At 41.1% G+C, this 14,822-nt stretch overlaps 2 protein-coding genes across 3 annotated transcripts in view; one reads left to right on the forward strand and one right to left on the reverse strand.

The window, feature by feature from the left end:
• Positions 1-582: 582 nt before the first annotated feature.
• Positions 583-14,822, reverse strand: part of POLR2D (RNA polymerase II subunit D) — a 35,586-nt gene continuing 21,346 nt past the window's right edge. The window contains exon 4 of one of the 2 annotated variants that reach the window (XM_080671344.1): positions 583-4,735. In XM_080671344.1, the coding sequence (XP_080527470.1) occupies positions 4,657-4,735 (79 nt within the window). In that variant the 3' untranslated portion in view covers positions 583-4,656. The remainder of the gene's footprint in view (positions 4,736-14,822) is intronic. The other variant, XM_080671345.1, reaches the window with a different exon arrangement.
• LOC308249664 (ATP synthase F(0) complex subunit C2, mitochondrial-like) lies at positions 3,529-4,059 on the forward strand (the record flags this gene model as incomplete). Its single annotated transcript, XM_080671343.1, has 1 exon — positions 3,529-4,059. The coding sequence occupies one exon, from the start codon at positions 3,529-3,531 to the stop codon at positions 4,057-4,059; it is 531 nt and encodes a 176-aa protein (XP_080527469.1).

The raw sequence follows: 14,822 nt of genomic DNA on the forward strand, positions 1-14,822 counted from the left end.
CTTTTTCTTATCTGTGAAGCTCTTTATCTGCCCTTCAATTCTGAATGATAGCTTTGCTGGGTAGAGTAATCTTGGTTGTAGGTTCTTGCTATTCATCACATTGAAAATTTCTTGCCACTCCCGTCTGGCCTGCATAGTTTCTGTTGAGAAATCAGCTGACAGTCGTATGGGTGCTTCCTTGTAGGTAATTAACTGTTTTTCTCTTGCTGCTTTTAAGATTCTCTCTTTGTCTTTTGCTCTTGGCATTTTAATTATGGTGTGTCTTGGTGTGGTCTTCTTTGGATTCCTTTTGTTTGGGGTTCTGTGCACTTCCTGGACTTGTAAGTCTATTTCTTTCACCAGGTGGGGGAAGTTTTCAGTCATTATTTCTTCAAATAGGTTTTCAGTATCTTGCTCTCTCTCTTCTTCTGGCACCCCCATAATTCTGATGTTGGTACGCTTGAAGTTGTCCCAGAGTCTTCTTACACTATCTTCAACTTTTTGGATTTTTTTTTTTTCTTTTTGCTTTTTCGGCTGAGTGTTTTTTGCTTCTTTGTATTTCAATTCTTTGACTTGATTCTTGCGTTCCTCTAGTTTGTTTTTGGGTCTCTGTATAATATTTTTTATTTCAGTCAGTGTATGTTTAATTTCTAGTTGGTCCTTTTTCATATCTTCGAGGGTCTCGTTATATTTATCAGCCTTTTCTAGGATATTCTTAAAAAGCCTTATAACCGTGGTTTTGAATTCTATATCCAGTCGTTTGTTTTCTTCCATTTCTTTCGTTTGTGATCTGTTTCTTTGACGCCGCATTTTCACTGCTTCCCTGAGTTGGTAAGGTAGATATTTGTGCTAGGTTTCCAATATGGCCCAGTGGGTCTGCTTCCCCAGTTAACCTGAGGTGGACACTCTTGGTGCACCCCTTTGTGGACTGTGTGTACAGCCTTGTTGTAATGAAGTCTTAATTGTTGTTGGTATCACTGGGAGGAATTGACCTCCAGGCCAGTTGGCTGTGAGGATCAGCTGTGTCTATGCTGGGAGAAGTTCGGTGCTGGAGACAGCCTTATAGGATTAGACTTGCCAAATTGCAATAGCCTCTGTGCTCAGCTTGGATGGGGTGGAGTCTCAGGGCTGAGCAGACAGTCTTGGCTTCCCGTTAGCCTTGCCCTTGCGCGCACTCGTAGACCTCCGCCTTCCCCGGCTCCCGAGTCTCCGCCCGAGAGTCCAGACTCCCCCCGTAAGAGTGTGGGTCCCCAGAGGCTCGCCCAGAACTGGGGTTCAGTGCAGTCAGAACTGGGGTTCAGTGCGTCGGGGGCTTCCTTCCCCCTCCCGTCAGGGAAAGTCAGCCAGGCTCTCAGCCACCCTTCCTCTCTGCGCGCACAAAGACCCTTTGCCGTACCTCCAATTCTCTGTGAGCTTTTCTCTTTCCTTCTAGTTGTAGAATTTTCACTCAGCCAGCTTTCCTGTGGTTCTGGATGGTGTCCGTTCTGTCTTTTAGTTGTAGTTTTGAAATTGTTGTGCGAGGCAGCAGTTTAGGTGCTTACCTATGCCGCCATCTTGGTTTCTCTATCTTACTACAATTAATTAGTGCCTAACTATATGCCACACACTTTTCATTCTGTCCTACCTTCATACAGCTCAGACTATGTAAGTGGGCACCAGTGAGGGTGGTGGCACTGCACTGTTCTCGCCACAGAGAACAGGCACCTGGGCTATGACTCAGGTGCACTTTCCATGTCTCTTCTATTCTACTGTGTGTTGCCAACTTGCTCATATAACTGTCTGTTAAAAAGTAATTCTGGAGACTTTAGGAATAAGCAATTTGGTTTGATTTCCTGGTCTGATACCAGTACCAGTTGATATGCTACCAAATTCTTGCACTACTTTCTATGAAGCAAGCTGATTTATCACCTATTTCTGTTCATCTACTGAGCATAACAACAGCTAACATTTACTGGGACCTAATATGTGTCAGATACTAATGGGCTGCTTTTAATATTTTCTCATTCGATCTTCTCAAAATTATAGTGCACACAAATACTATTTTCCACATTTCACAACTGAGAACACTGGTGAGTCTAAAAGAAGTGAAGTTGTCTAAAGATGAACACATTACTTCAATTTTTATAAATTGAGGAATAATTGTCATTTGCTTCTTGAATATTTTTTACTTTTAGAGATAAAGGGAGGAGGAGGGAGAGATAGAAACATCAATCAGCCACCTCCTGCACGCCCCCTACTGAGAGCCCATCAGTAACCCCTTGGTGTATGGGATGACGCTCAATCCACTCAACCACACCAGCCAGGCTGTCATTTCCTTTAAATATTAATAAGAATACTGGTGACAAAACCATGTCATTTAAGAATTTATAAAAATAAACACATTTTATTTTTGTCTTAGTCAGCAGCTAATATAAAACTATCTTGACCTTTAAAGCCATCTTTGTTCTTTCCTCAACCTCTTTTTTTAAAAAAATATATTTTATTGATTTTTTACAGAGAGGAAGGGAGAGGGATAGAGAATTAGAAACATCAATGAAATAGAAACATCGATCAGCTGCCTTTGACCGGAATCGAACCTGGGACCTTTCAGTCTGCAGGCCGACACTCTATCCACTGAGCCAAACCTGTTAGGGCTCCTCAACCTCTTTTTTAAAAAATATATTTTTATTGATTTCATAGGGAAGAGAAAGGGAGAGATAGAAACATCTATGATGAGAGAGAATCATAGATATTTCTATGTGCTCTTGACTGGAATTGAACCCGGGACCATTCAGTCCGCAGGCCAACATTCTATCTGAGACAAACCAGGTAGGGCTTCAACCTCTTCCGTGGATCATGAATTCATTTGGAGCCAACAACAAAAAAATCCCAAATTGTGAAGACAGCAGGCATATTTCCCTTCATAAAAATCAAAGCTAAAATGTTTAGCTCTTAAAAATGTTTCACTGTAGTGTTTCAGGAAGGGGCAGACTCTGTCCTTCCAGAACACCCCATCAGGAAACACCTGTGGCCAAGAACCCAGCAGAGCTTTGGATGGGATGCCACATACAAGGAGATTTCAAAGTGTTGCCCTAGCCCGTTTGGCTCAGTGGATAGATCATTGGCCTATGGACCAAAGGGTTCCAGGTTCGATTCCAGTTAAGGGCATGTACCTCGGTTGCAGGATACTCCCCGGCCCAGGCCATGGTCAGGGCACGTGCAGGAGGCAACCAATCTATGTGTTTCTCTCACATCGATCGATATTTCTGCCTTTCCCTCTCTCTGAAAATCAGTGGAAAAATATCCTCGGGTGAGGATTAAAAAAACAAAAACAAAAAACAAAGTGTTGAGACCTTCATGTCTGGCATGAAGAAAAAACATCTTAGTTTGGGAGTGAAAAATTAAATACATTAGGATCACTTACTCCAAAACTACATTCTGCAACAGTGCAAGAAAAAAGGCAAAGTGCTGTCTACCTCAAGTCTACAGGCTCCACTCACTCAGCACAGTGATCCTGACGTAACTGCTTTCCACAGTGAGCTTCCTCCTGTCTCCGGGTTAAGCACAAAAATGTCAAGGCTCTCTCTGGTAATCAACACCATCATCCTATCTTCAAGAATTTCAAACATCGGTCTCTGTCTTCTCTGCACTGGGAGCAGCTCCCCTCATCCCCTGAAAATGTATGCCTGCACCATGTTTGTCTCCACCCCCTCCTTGGTCAGGAGCGCCTCTCAGCTGAGCTGGTCAATGTCTGCAGTGGTGCTGAAACGACCAGAGACATTCACAGATGAGAGCCTCAGCAGCTTGGCAGCCCCACGTCCCCTGACCTGGCTTATTTCTAGCCGCAGCTTCCAAACCAGTGCCATTTCAAGGGACATCGACACAGCAGCCACGTTCATTGGGGCTGGGGCTGCCACAGTAGGGGTGGCAGGCTATGGGGCTGGAATTGGGACTGTGTTTGGGAGCCTCATCATTGGTTATGCCAGGAACCCTTCTCTGAAGCAACAGCTCTTCTCCTACGCCATTCTGGGCTTTGCCCTCTCAGAGGCCATGGGGCTCTTTTGCCTGATGGTGGCCTTTCTCATCCTCTTCGCCATGTGAAGGAGCTGTCTCCACCTCCCATAGTTCTTTTTCCCGTGTCTTGTCTGCCCTGTATGTTGCTTTTCCTATACCTCCCTAGGCAGCCTGGGGAAAGTGGTTGGCTCAGGGTTTGACAAAAGGAAGACAAATAAATACTGTACTAATAAGAAAAAAAAAAAAAAGAATTTCAAACATCGATACAGGTCTGGCTTAATTCTTCCTTATGCATTTAGATAAGACAGTTGTTTACCATTCCAGTTTTATATGTTTTAGTATAGTTTCAAAAACTATAAACACATTTAAACCAAAACATGAAATATCAGGAATAAAAAAATAACACAGGGGCCAAAATCCATGGTATGAGGTAGTCAACAGCATAGTTTATATGCACATCACCCCACCCCACCCTCTCCAGAGGTGAGCTCAGGAAGCCAGCAAGCAGCCACAGCAAGGCCTCTCCAAGACTCTGTGGTTGTCACGATCTAACAGCCAAGTCTGAAACAGCAACCCAAACCAAGACCCAGTGGCATTGCTGTCCCCAGTGTCTTCTGGGAGAGTTTCAGGTCCTGGGAGACGGGTGCCGCGCTGGGGGCTCCCTCAGCAGCATGATGCTGGAGGTTAATACTGGAAGCTGCGCTTGGTCTGGATGTCATCGAGGATCTGCTGCAGTTCCTCGTCTTCAAATCGCCCCTCCAAGCTGCAAGGAAACAAACAGCAATGAGTGTCTCAGCGGCTGACAATGTGCCCACACTCACGTTAACTCAAGCCAGTATTTATCAAAGTTGCCCACCTCTCCATTTATCCCTAAAAACGGACACTTTTACCTTTCAATCTTTATTTCTTGCCATTCTTTTTAAAAACATTATGAAGTGTTTAAAACATATAAAAGGTATAGGAAATAAGATAACCTTAATAGTTATCCTTAATTGATTTAGATTTCTTTAATAAACACAACAGGAACAAACTGATGACTCCATACTTCCCCATCCCAAAACCTTCCCTTCCTTCCCCAGAAGTAACTATTATTCTATATTTGGTATTTATCATGCCTATAAAATATTTTTGTGCTAACAATATGTACATGTAAACATATCTGTAAGAAATATCAGCACTGTAAACTTAAGAAAAATCATCATACTGTACGTATCTTTCTGCAATTTTTTGGCTCAAAATTCATTCTGGCATGTGTTGACATTATTCCATGTTGTTCTAGTTCATTAATTTTTTCACTGCTATATAACACACAATGTATGGTCATATGATGATGTATTTGTAGTCTCTTTTTTTAAATCTTTATTGTTGATAGTATTACATATGTCCCTCTTTTCCCACCATTGGCCCCTTCTAACCCTCCACCACCCCCTGCCCCAGGCCTTCACCACCTTATTGTCTGTGTCCATGGGTTATACATACATTTTTGGTTGAAAACTTCTCACACAACCTCTCCTCCACGCCATCTCTCTAAGGTTCCACAGTCTGTTCTATGCTTCTATATCCCGGGATTTATTTTGTTCATCACTTTATTTTATTCGTTAGATTCCACATGAGTGAGATCATGTGATACTTGTCTTTCTCTGACTGGCTTATTTTGCTTAGCATAATACTCTCCAGGTCCCTCCATGCTGTCTCAAAATATAAGAAATCCTTTTTTACTGCTGCATAGTACTAAGTGTACCAGTTAATAATGCGAATTTTTTAAATAGATGGAATTACACATATGTTCATATATATGCAATTTGATATGTATGCTATTTTGCTGTATTGACAACAACCTTCAAAACTTCACATGTCGCCCTAACCCAGTGGTCGGCAAACTGCGGCTCGTGAGCCACATGTGGCTCTTTGGCCCCTTGAGTGTGGCTCTTCCACAAAATACCACGGCCTGGGCGAGTCTATTTTGAAGAAGTGGCGTTAGAAGAAGTTTAAGTTTAGGAGAAACCAAGATGGTGGCATAGGTAAGCACCTAAACTGCTGCCTTGCACAACCATTTCAAAACTACAACTAAAAGACCGAACGGACATCATCCAGAACCACAGAAAGGCTGGCTGAGTGGAAATCCTACAACTAGAAGGAAAGAGAAAAGCTCACGGAGAATCAGAGGAGCAGCAAAGGACCGAGGTACGAAGACGCGCGCAAAGAGGAAGGGCAGCTGAGTGCCTGGCTGACTTTCTCTGTCAGGAGGGGGAAGGAAGCCCCCGAATGCACTGAACCCCAGTTCCGGGTGAAACCCCATGCACCCAAGCTTATACAGGGGAGTCTGGACTGTCAGGTAGAGAGAAAGGCACACGGAGACTCGGAGGCCCCAGGGGAGCCGCGGCAGGCAGGGGTCTGGAGGCGTGTACGCGCGAGTGCTCGCAGAGAAGGCTGAATGTGGAGGTTGCCACAGGCATTCCCTAACGGAAGGGAGTTGGAAGCTCCTGACTGCACTGAACCCTAGTTCTGACTGCACTGAACTCCAGTTCCGGGCGAGCCCCTGGGGACCCACGCTCTAATGGGGGGAATCTGGACTGTCAGACTGTCAGGCGGAAACTCAGGGGAGCCGCGGAAGGCAGAGGTCTGGGGGCGCGCACGCAAGGGCAGGGCTGACGGGAAGCCAAGACTGTCTGCTCCGCCCTGAGACTCCACCCCATCCAAGCTGAGCACAGAGACTTTTGCAATTTTGCAAGTCTAATCCTATAAGGCTGTCTCCAGCACCGAACTTCTCCCAGCGTAGACACAGCTGATCCTCACAGCCAACTGGCCTGGAGGTCAATTCCTCCCAGTGATACCAACAACAATCAAGACTTAATTACAACAAGGCTGTACACACAGTCCACAAAGGGGTGCATCAAGAGTGTCTACCTCAGGTAACTGGGGAGGCCGACCCACTGGGCCATATAGGAAACCTAGCACACAAAGCTACCCTACCAACTCAGGGAAGCAGCAATAATGCGGAGACAAAGAAACAGATCACAAATGAAAGAAATGGAGGAAAACAAACGACTGGATATAGAATTCAAAACCACGGTTATAAGGCTTTTCAAGAATATCCTAGAAAAGGCTGATAAATTTAGCGAGACCCTCGAAGATATGAAAAAGGACCAACTAGAAATTAAACATACACTGACTGAAATAAAAAATATTATACAGAGACCCAACAGCAGACTAGAGGAACGCAAGAATCAAGTCAGAGATTTGAAAAACAAAGAAGCAAAAAACACTCAACCGGAAAAGCAAAAAGAATCCAAAAAGTTGAAGATGCATACCAACATGAGAATTATGGGGGTGCCAGAAGAAAACAGAGAGCAAGATACTGAAAACCTATTTGAAGAAATAATGACTGAAAACTTCCCCTACCTGGTGAAAGAAATAGACTTACAAGTCCAGGAAGCGCACAGAACCCCAAACAAAAGGAATCCAATGAGGACCACACCAAGACACATCATAATTAAAATGCCAAGGGCAAAAGACAAAGAGAGAATATTAAAAGCAGCAGGAAAAAAAACAGTTAGTTACCTACAAGGGAGCACCCATACGACTGTCAGCTGATTTCTCAACAGAAACTATGCAGGCCAGACGGGAGTGGCAAGAAATATTCAAAGTGATGAAGAGCAAGAACCTACAACCAAGATAACTCTACCCAGCAAAGTTATCATTCAGAATGGAAGGGCAGATAAAGAGCTTCACAGATAAGAAAAAGCTAAAGGAGTTGATCACCACCAAACCAGTATTATATGAAATGCTGAAAGGTATTCTTAAAGAAGAGGAAGAAGACAAAAGTAAAGATAAAAATTATGAACAACAAATACATATCTATCAACAAGTGAACCTAAAAATCAAGTGGATTAAAAATCTGATGAACAAAATAAACTGGTGAATATAATAGAATCAGGGGCATAGAAAGGGAGAGGACTGATAATTCTCAGGGGGAAAGGACATGGGAGGGGGGAGGTAAGGGCAGAGGGTGGGGTGGGAACCGGGTGGAGGGGAGCTATGGGGGGAAAAATGAGAAGCAATTGTAATAATCTGAACAATAAAGATTTATTAAATTTAAAAAATAATTAAAAAAATAAAAAAATAAAAAAGTTTAAGTTTAAAAAATTTGGCTCTCAAAAGAAATTTCAATTGTTGTACTGTTGATATTTGGCTCTGCTGACTAATGAGGACAGTGGTAACACTGCCCAACCGGTTTGGCTCAGTGGATAGAGCATTGGCCTGTGGACTCAGGGTCCCAGGTTCGATTCCGGTCAAGGGCATGTACCTTGGTTGCAGGCACTTACCCAGTAGGGAGTGTGTAGGAGGCAGCTGATTGATGTTTCTCTCTCATCGATGTTTCTCTCTATCCCTCTCCCTTCCTCTCTGTAAAAAAATCAATAAAATATATTAAAATGTACTTATTTAAAAAAAAAACTTATGTCAAATCTTCTGAAGGTGTTAATATCATAAATAATTTTATGCTTAAAAATGTCGAATTTCATGCCAAAAAAACCCAGCATTTGTGGGAAGTTTTAATTCATTACTTTATTTTGAAGAAAAGTGCTGCTGAAAGTTATCATATACTTCGGGAAGCTTATGGTGAACATGCTCCATCTCAAGATACTTGTGAATGCTGGTTTAAATGCTTTAAAAGTGATGATTTTGATGTGAAAGACAAAGAACGTCCAGGTCAAGTGAAAAAGTTTGAAGACCAACAATTACAAGCATTATTGGATGAAGATGTGTGTCAAACGCAAAACGAACTTGCAGAAAGATTAAACCTTGCTCAGCAAACAATTTCTGATCGTTTACAAGCAATGGGAAAGATTTTAAAGGAAGGAAAATGGGTGCCACATCAACTGATCAAAAGACAAATGGAAAACCGAAAAGTCACCAGTAAAATGTAGCTTCAACAGCACAAAAGAAAGTCTTTTTAGCATCGAATTGGGACTGGCAATGAAAAGTGGCTTTATTTTGAGAATCCCAAATGCACAAAATCATGGGTTGATCCAGGTCAACCATCAACATCGACTGCAAGGCCAAATCGCTTTGGAAAGAAGACAATGCTCTGCGTTTGGTGGGATCAGGAAGGTGTGGTGTATGATGAGCTTCTAAAACCAGGTGAAACCGTTAATACTGATCATTACTGACAACAAATAATCAACTTGAACCATGCTTTGATCGTAAAATGACCAGAATGGGCCAGAAGACACAGCAAAATAAGTCTGCTTCATGATGATGCACCATCACACACTTCAAAATCAGTTAAAGACATGTTAAAAGATCTTGCCTGGAAGTATTAACCCACCCGCTGTATTCACCAGACCTTGCTCCTTCAGATTACCACTTGTTCCCATCAATGGCACACGCACTTTCTGAGCAGCACTTCAAAACGTACGAAGAAGTGGAAAATTGGATCTCTGGATGGTTTGCCTCAAAACAAGAAAAGTTCTATTGGGACGGTATCCACAAATTACCTGAAAGATGGGGAAATGTGTAGCTAGCGATGGACATTACTTTGAATAAAGCACTTTTGATGTTTCTCTTGAAATTATCATGTTTTCTTTGATTACAAAATCTACATTATTTCATGATGTAAATGTACCACAGCTTTTTTTATCCACTCATGTACTGATGGGCACGAATAAAGCACTTCTGATGTTTTTCTTGAAATTATCGTGTTTTATTACAAAATCCACATTATTCCATGGTGTCAATGTACCACAGCTTTTTTTATCCACTCATGTACTGATGGGCACTTTAGGCTGTTTTCAAATCTTAGCTATTGTAAATTGTACTGGTATGAACATAGGAATGCACACATTCTTTCTGACTGGTGTTTCGCGTTTTTTAGGATATATTCCTAAAAGTGGTATCACTGGGTCAAATGGCAGTTCCATATTTAATTTTTTGAATAAACTTCATACTGTCTTCCACAATGGCTGTACCAGTCTACATTCCCCATTCCCACCAGAAGAGTATGAGGGTCCCCTTTTCTCCACATCCTTGCCAGCACTTGTCATGTGTTGACTTGATGGTAGCCATACTGACAGGTATGAGGTGATGCATCATTGTTGTTTTCATTTGCATCTCTCTGAGCATTTTTTTTTCATATGTCTCTTGGCCTTCCTTATGCCACTTTGGAGAAGTGTCTATTTAGATCTTTTGCCCATTTTATAATTGGATTTTTTGTCTTCCTTTTGTTCAGTTGTATGAGTTGCTTAGATATTTTGGATATTAACCCTTTATCAGATGTATCATTGCCAAATATGTTCTCCCATATGTGTGTGGTCTTCCTTTTCATTTTGTGGTTTCTTTTGCTGTGCAGCAGCTTTTGATATTGTCTGATTTATTTATTTTCTCCTTAGTGTCCTTTGCCCTAGGACAGTGGTCGGCACACCGCGGCTCGCGAGCCACATGCGGCTCTTTGGCCCCTTGAGTTGATATTTGGCAGTTGACTAGGACAGTGGCCCTAGGACAGTGGTCGGCAAACTCATTAGACAACAGAGCCAAATATCAACAATACAACGATTGAAATTTCTTTTGAGAGCCAAATTATTTATTTATTTATTTATTTTTTAAATACATTTTATTGATATTTTACAGAGAGGAAGAGAGAGGGATAGAGAGTGAGAAACATCGATGAGAGAGAAACATCCATCAGCTGCCTCCTGCACGCCCCCCACTGGGGATGTGCCCCCAACCAAGGTACATGCCCTTGTCCGGAATCGAACCTGGGACCCTTCAGTCCGCAGGCTGACGCTCTATCCACTGAGCCAAACCGGTTTCGGCGAGAGCCAAATTTTTTAAACGTAAACTTCTTCTAACGCCACTTCTTCAAAATAGACTCGCCCAGGCCGTGGTATTTTGTGGAAGAGCCACACTCAAGGGGCCAAAGAACCGCATGTGGCTCGCGAGCCGCGGTTTCCCGACCACTGCCCTAGGATATGTATCCGTAAACATATTGCTATGAGAAATGTCTGAGATTTTGCTGTCTATGGTTTCTTCTAGGATTTTTATGGTTTTACAACTTACATTTAATTTTTTATCCACTTTTAGTTTATTCTTGTATCTGGAATAATTTGGAGGTCTAGTTTCATTTTTTTGCATGTATCTGTCCAACTTTCCTAACGCCATTTATTGAAGAGACTGTTTTGACTCCATTGTATGCTCTTGCCTCCTTGGTCAAATATTGAGCATAATGGCTTGGGTCAATTTCTGGGGTCTCTGTTGCATTCTATCGATCTACATGCCTATTCTTGTGCCAGTACCAGGTTGTTTTGATTACTGATGGCTTTGTACTATAACTTGATATCTGGCATTATGATTCCTCCAACTTTGTTCTTTCTCAAGATTGCTGGGGATGCCGTGGTCTGTTTGGCTCAGTGGATAGAGCATCAGCCTGTGGACCAAAGGGTCTCCGGTTTGATTCCGGTCAAGGGCATGTACCTCGGTTGCTGGCTCCTACCCGGCCAGAGTCCTGGTCAGGGCTCATGCAGAGGCAACCAGCTGATGTGTTTCTCTCACATCAATATTTCTGTCTTCCCTCTCTCTAAAAATCAATGGAGCCCTAACTGGTTTGGCTCAGTGGACAGAGGGCCGGCCTGCGGACTCAAGGGTTCCATGTTCGATTCCAGTCAAGGGCATGTACCTTGGTTGTGGGCACATCCCCAGTGGGAGGTGTGCAGGAGGCAGCTGATCGATGTTTCTCTCTCACTGATGTTTCTCTCTCACTGATGTTTCTAACTCTTTATACCTCTCCCTTCCTCTCTGTAAAAAATCAATAAAATATATTTTTAAAAAAATAATAAAAAAATAAAAATCAATGGAGAAATATCCTGGGGGAGGGAGGATTTAAAAGTAAATAAATTGCCCTAACTCGTTTGGCTCAGTGGATAGCGTGTCAGCCTGGAGACTGAAGGGTCCCAGGTTCGATTCCGGTCAAGGGCATGTACCTTGGTTGTAGGCACATACCCAGTAGGGAGTGTGTAGGAGGAAGCTGATCGATATTTCTCTCTCATCGGTGTTTCTAACTCTCTATCCCTCTCCCTTCCCCTCTAAAAAATCAATATATATTTAATAAAAAATGAATTAATTAATTTAAAAAAGATTGCTGGGGATATTCAGGGTCATTTTTGGTACCATGTAAATTTTTGGACTATTTGTCCTAGATCTGTGAAATATGGTATTGGTATTTTAATTGGGATTGTATTGAATATGTAGATTTCTTTGGGTAGTATGGACATTTTAATGATGTTAGTTCTACCAATCCAAGAACATGGTATATCATGGTATATTCTTCCAGTTGTTGGTATCTTCTTCTTTTTTTTCCAATGTCCTGTAGTTTTCAGAGTACAAGTCTTTTATCATCTCCTTAGTTTTTTCCTAAGTATGTTAATTTATTTGTTGCAATAGTAAATGGGTTGTTTACATTCTCTGAGGATTCATTATTGTTGTATAAAAATGCCATTGATTTGTGGTGGTTGATTTTGATCTTGTTATATTGGTGAATCCATTTATTAAATCTAGTCGTTTTTTGGTGGAGTCTTAAGGATTATGTACAATATCATGTCGTTGGCAAATGACAGTTTTACTTCCTCCTTCCCAGTTTGGATGACTTCTATTTCTTCTTGTCTGATCACTGTGGCTAGGATTTCCAGTACTATGTTGAATAGGAGTGGTGAAAACGGACATCCCAGTCTTGTTCCTGTTCTTAGGGGAAATGGATTTCGTTTCTGCCCATAGATTATAATATTCACTGTATGTTTGTCATATATGGCCTTTATCATGTTGAGATATGCTCCCTCAATTCACATTTTTCTGACAGTTTATAAAAAATGGCTGTTGGATTTTATTGAATGCTTTTTCTACCATCTATTTATATAATCATAAGATATTTGTCTTTCAATTTGTTTATGTGATGTATCACATTTATTGATTGTGAATATTGTTATCAGCCTTGCATCCCTGGAATAAATCCAACTGGGTCATGGTGTATGATTATTTTAATATATTGCTGGATCCAATTTGCTAATATTTTGTTGAGGATTTTAGCATTTATGTTCATCAAGGATATTGACCTGTAAATCTCTCTTTTTATTCTGTACCTGGCTTTGGAATTACGATAATGCTGGCCACGTAAGAAGAGCTTGGAAGTGTTCCATCCTCTTGGATTTTTTGGAATAGTTTGCGTATAGATGTTAGTTCTTCTTTGAATGTTTGTTAAAACTCCCCTGTGAAGCCATCAAATCAGGGCGTTAGGCTGCTGGTGGGTTGTTTTAAATTTACTGCTTCTACTTCTTCACTTGTTTTTGGCCTATTCAGGTTTTCAGATTCTTCCTGATTCAGTTTTAGGAGATTGTATTTTTCTAGGTAATTGTCAATTTCATCATATTGTCCAGCTGGTTGGCATATAGTTGTTCATAGTATTTTCTTATAGTCCTTTGTAGTTCTGTGGTGTCAGCTGTTAATTCTCCACTTTCATTTCTGATTGTATTTTTTGGGGTCCTCTTTGTTTTTTGATGAAACCAGCTCTTGGTTTCATTTATTTTATTTTTTTAAGTCTCCATGTTATTTCTCCTCTAATATTTATTTATTTATTTTTTAAATGTCCTTCTTTCTACTTACTCTTATTTTGTCTTGTTCTCTTTCTAATAACTTAAATTGCAGGGTTACATAGTTTATTAGTAATCATTCTTGTTTTCTTGAGGTAGGCCTATAGTGTTATGAACTTCCCTCTCAGGGCTGCTTTTTCTGTGTCCCAGAGATTTTTGGTTGTTGTGCGTTCATTTTAATTTGTTTCCAGGATGTTTTTTATTTCATTGGTAACCTATTACTTACTTATTAACATGCTATTTAGCCTCCATGTGTTTGAATGTTGTTTTTACTGTAGTTTACTTTTAATTTCATTCCATTGAGATCTGAGAAGATGCTTGATATGATTTCAATCTTCTTAAACTTGCAGTGACTTGTTTTGTGTCCTAACATGTGGTCTATCTTTGTGAATGACCCATGTGCACTAGAGAAGAATGTATATTCTATAGCTTTGAGATGAAATGTTCTATAAATGTCAATTAAATTGATCTGTGTGTCTTTTAGAATCAGTTTCCTTGTTAATTTTTTGTAAGATTTATTCAGTGAAATCAGTGGACTGACTGTATTGTTGACAATCTCTCCCCTTAAAGTCCTCTAGAAGTTTTTTAGATATTGTGTGCTCCTATATTGGATTCATATGTTTACCAGAGTTATATCCTATTGTTGGATTGATATCTTTTGTATTATGTAATGACCTTTGTTGTCTCTTGTGATGGCCTTCATTTTGAAGTCTATTTTGTCAGGTATCAGTATTGCTACCCCAGCTTTTTTTCCTTCTTTTCGTTTCTATTTGCATGGAAATTTTTTTTCCATCCCTTCACTCTCATGTTGTGTGAGTTCTTTGTTTTGAGGTGAGTCTCTTGTAGACATCATATAGTTGGGTCATGTTTTCTTATCCATCCAACTTCCCTATGTCTTTTGACTGGAGCATTTAATCCATTTATATTTAAGATTATTATTGACTAGAGGCCCAGTGCACGAAGTTCATGCATGGGTAGGGTTCCTAATGGTTGCTGGCGAACCTCCCTTCTACTGGGTGCCTGCTGCCATTGCTGGCCAGGGTGGGGCCAGCCGGGGGAGGGGCCATGGGCAGTTGGCTGGCTGGCCCCGCCCCCTGGTCGAATGGGCAAATTGCATATTATGCTTTTATTATATAGAATAGGTACTAATTTATTGCAATTTTACTTCTGTATGCCTATGTCTCTCTATTTATTCTTATTATTATAGCAGTCCCT

Source organism: Plecotus auritus, assembly GCF_963455305.1.
Source record: "Plecotus auritus genome assembly, chromosome: 5".
Taxonomy (NCBI): domain Eukaryota; kingdom Metazoa; phylum Chordata; class Mammalia; order Chiroptera; family Vespertilionidae; genus Plecotus; species Plecotus auritus.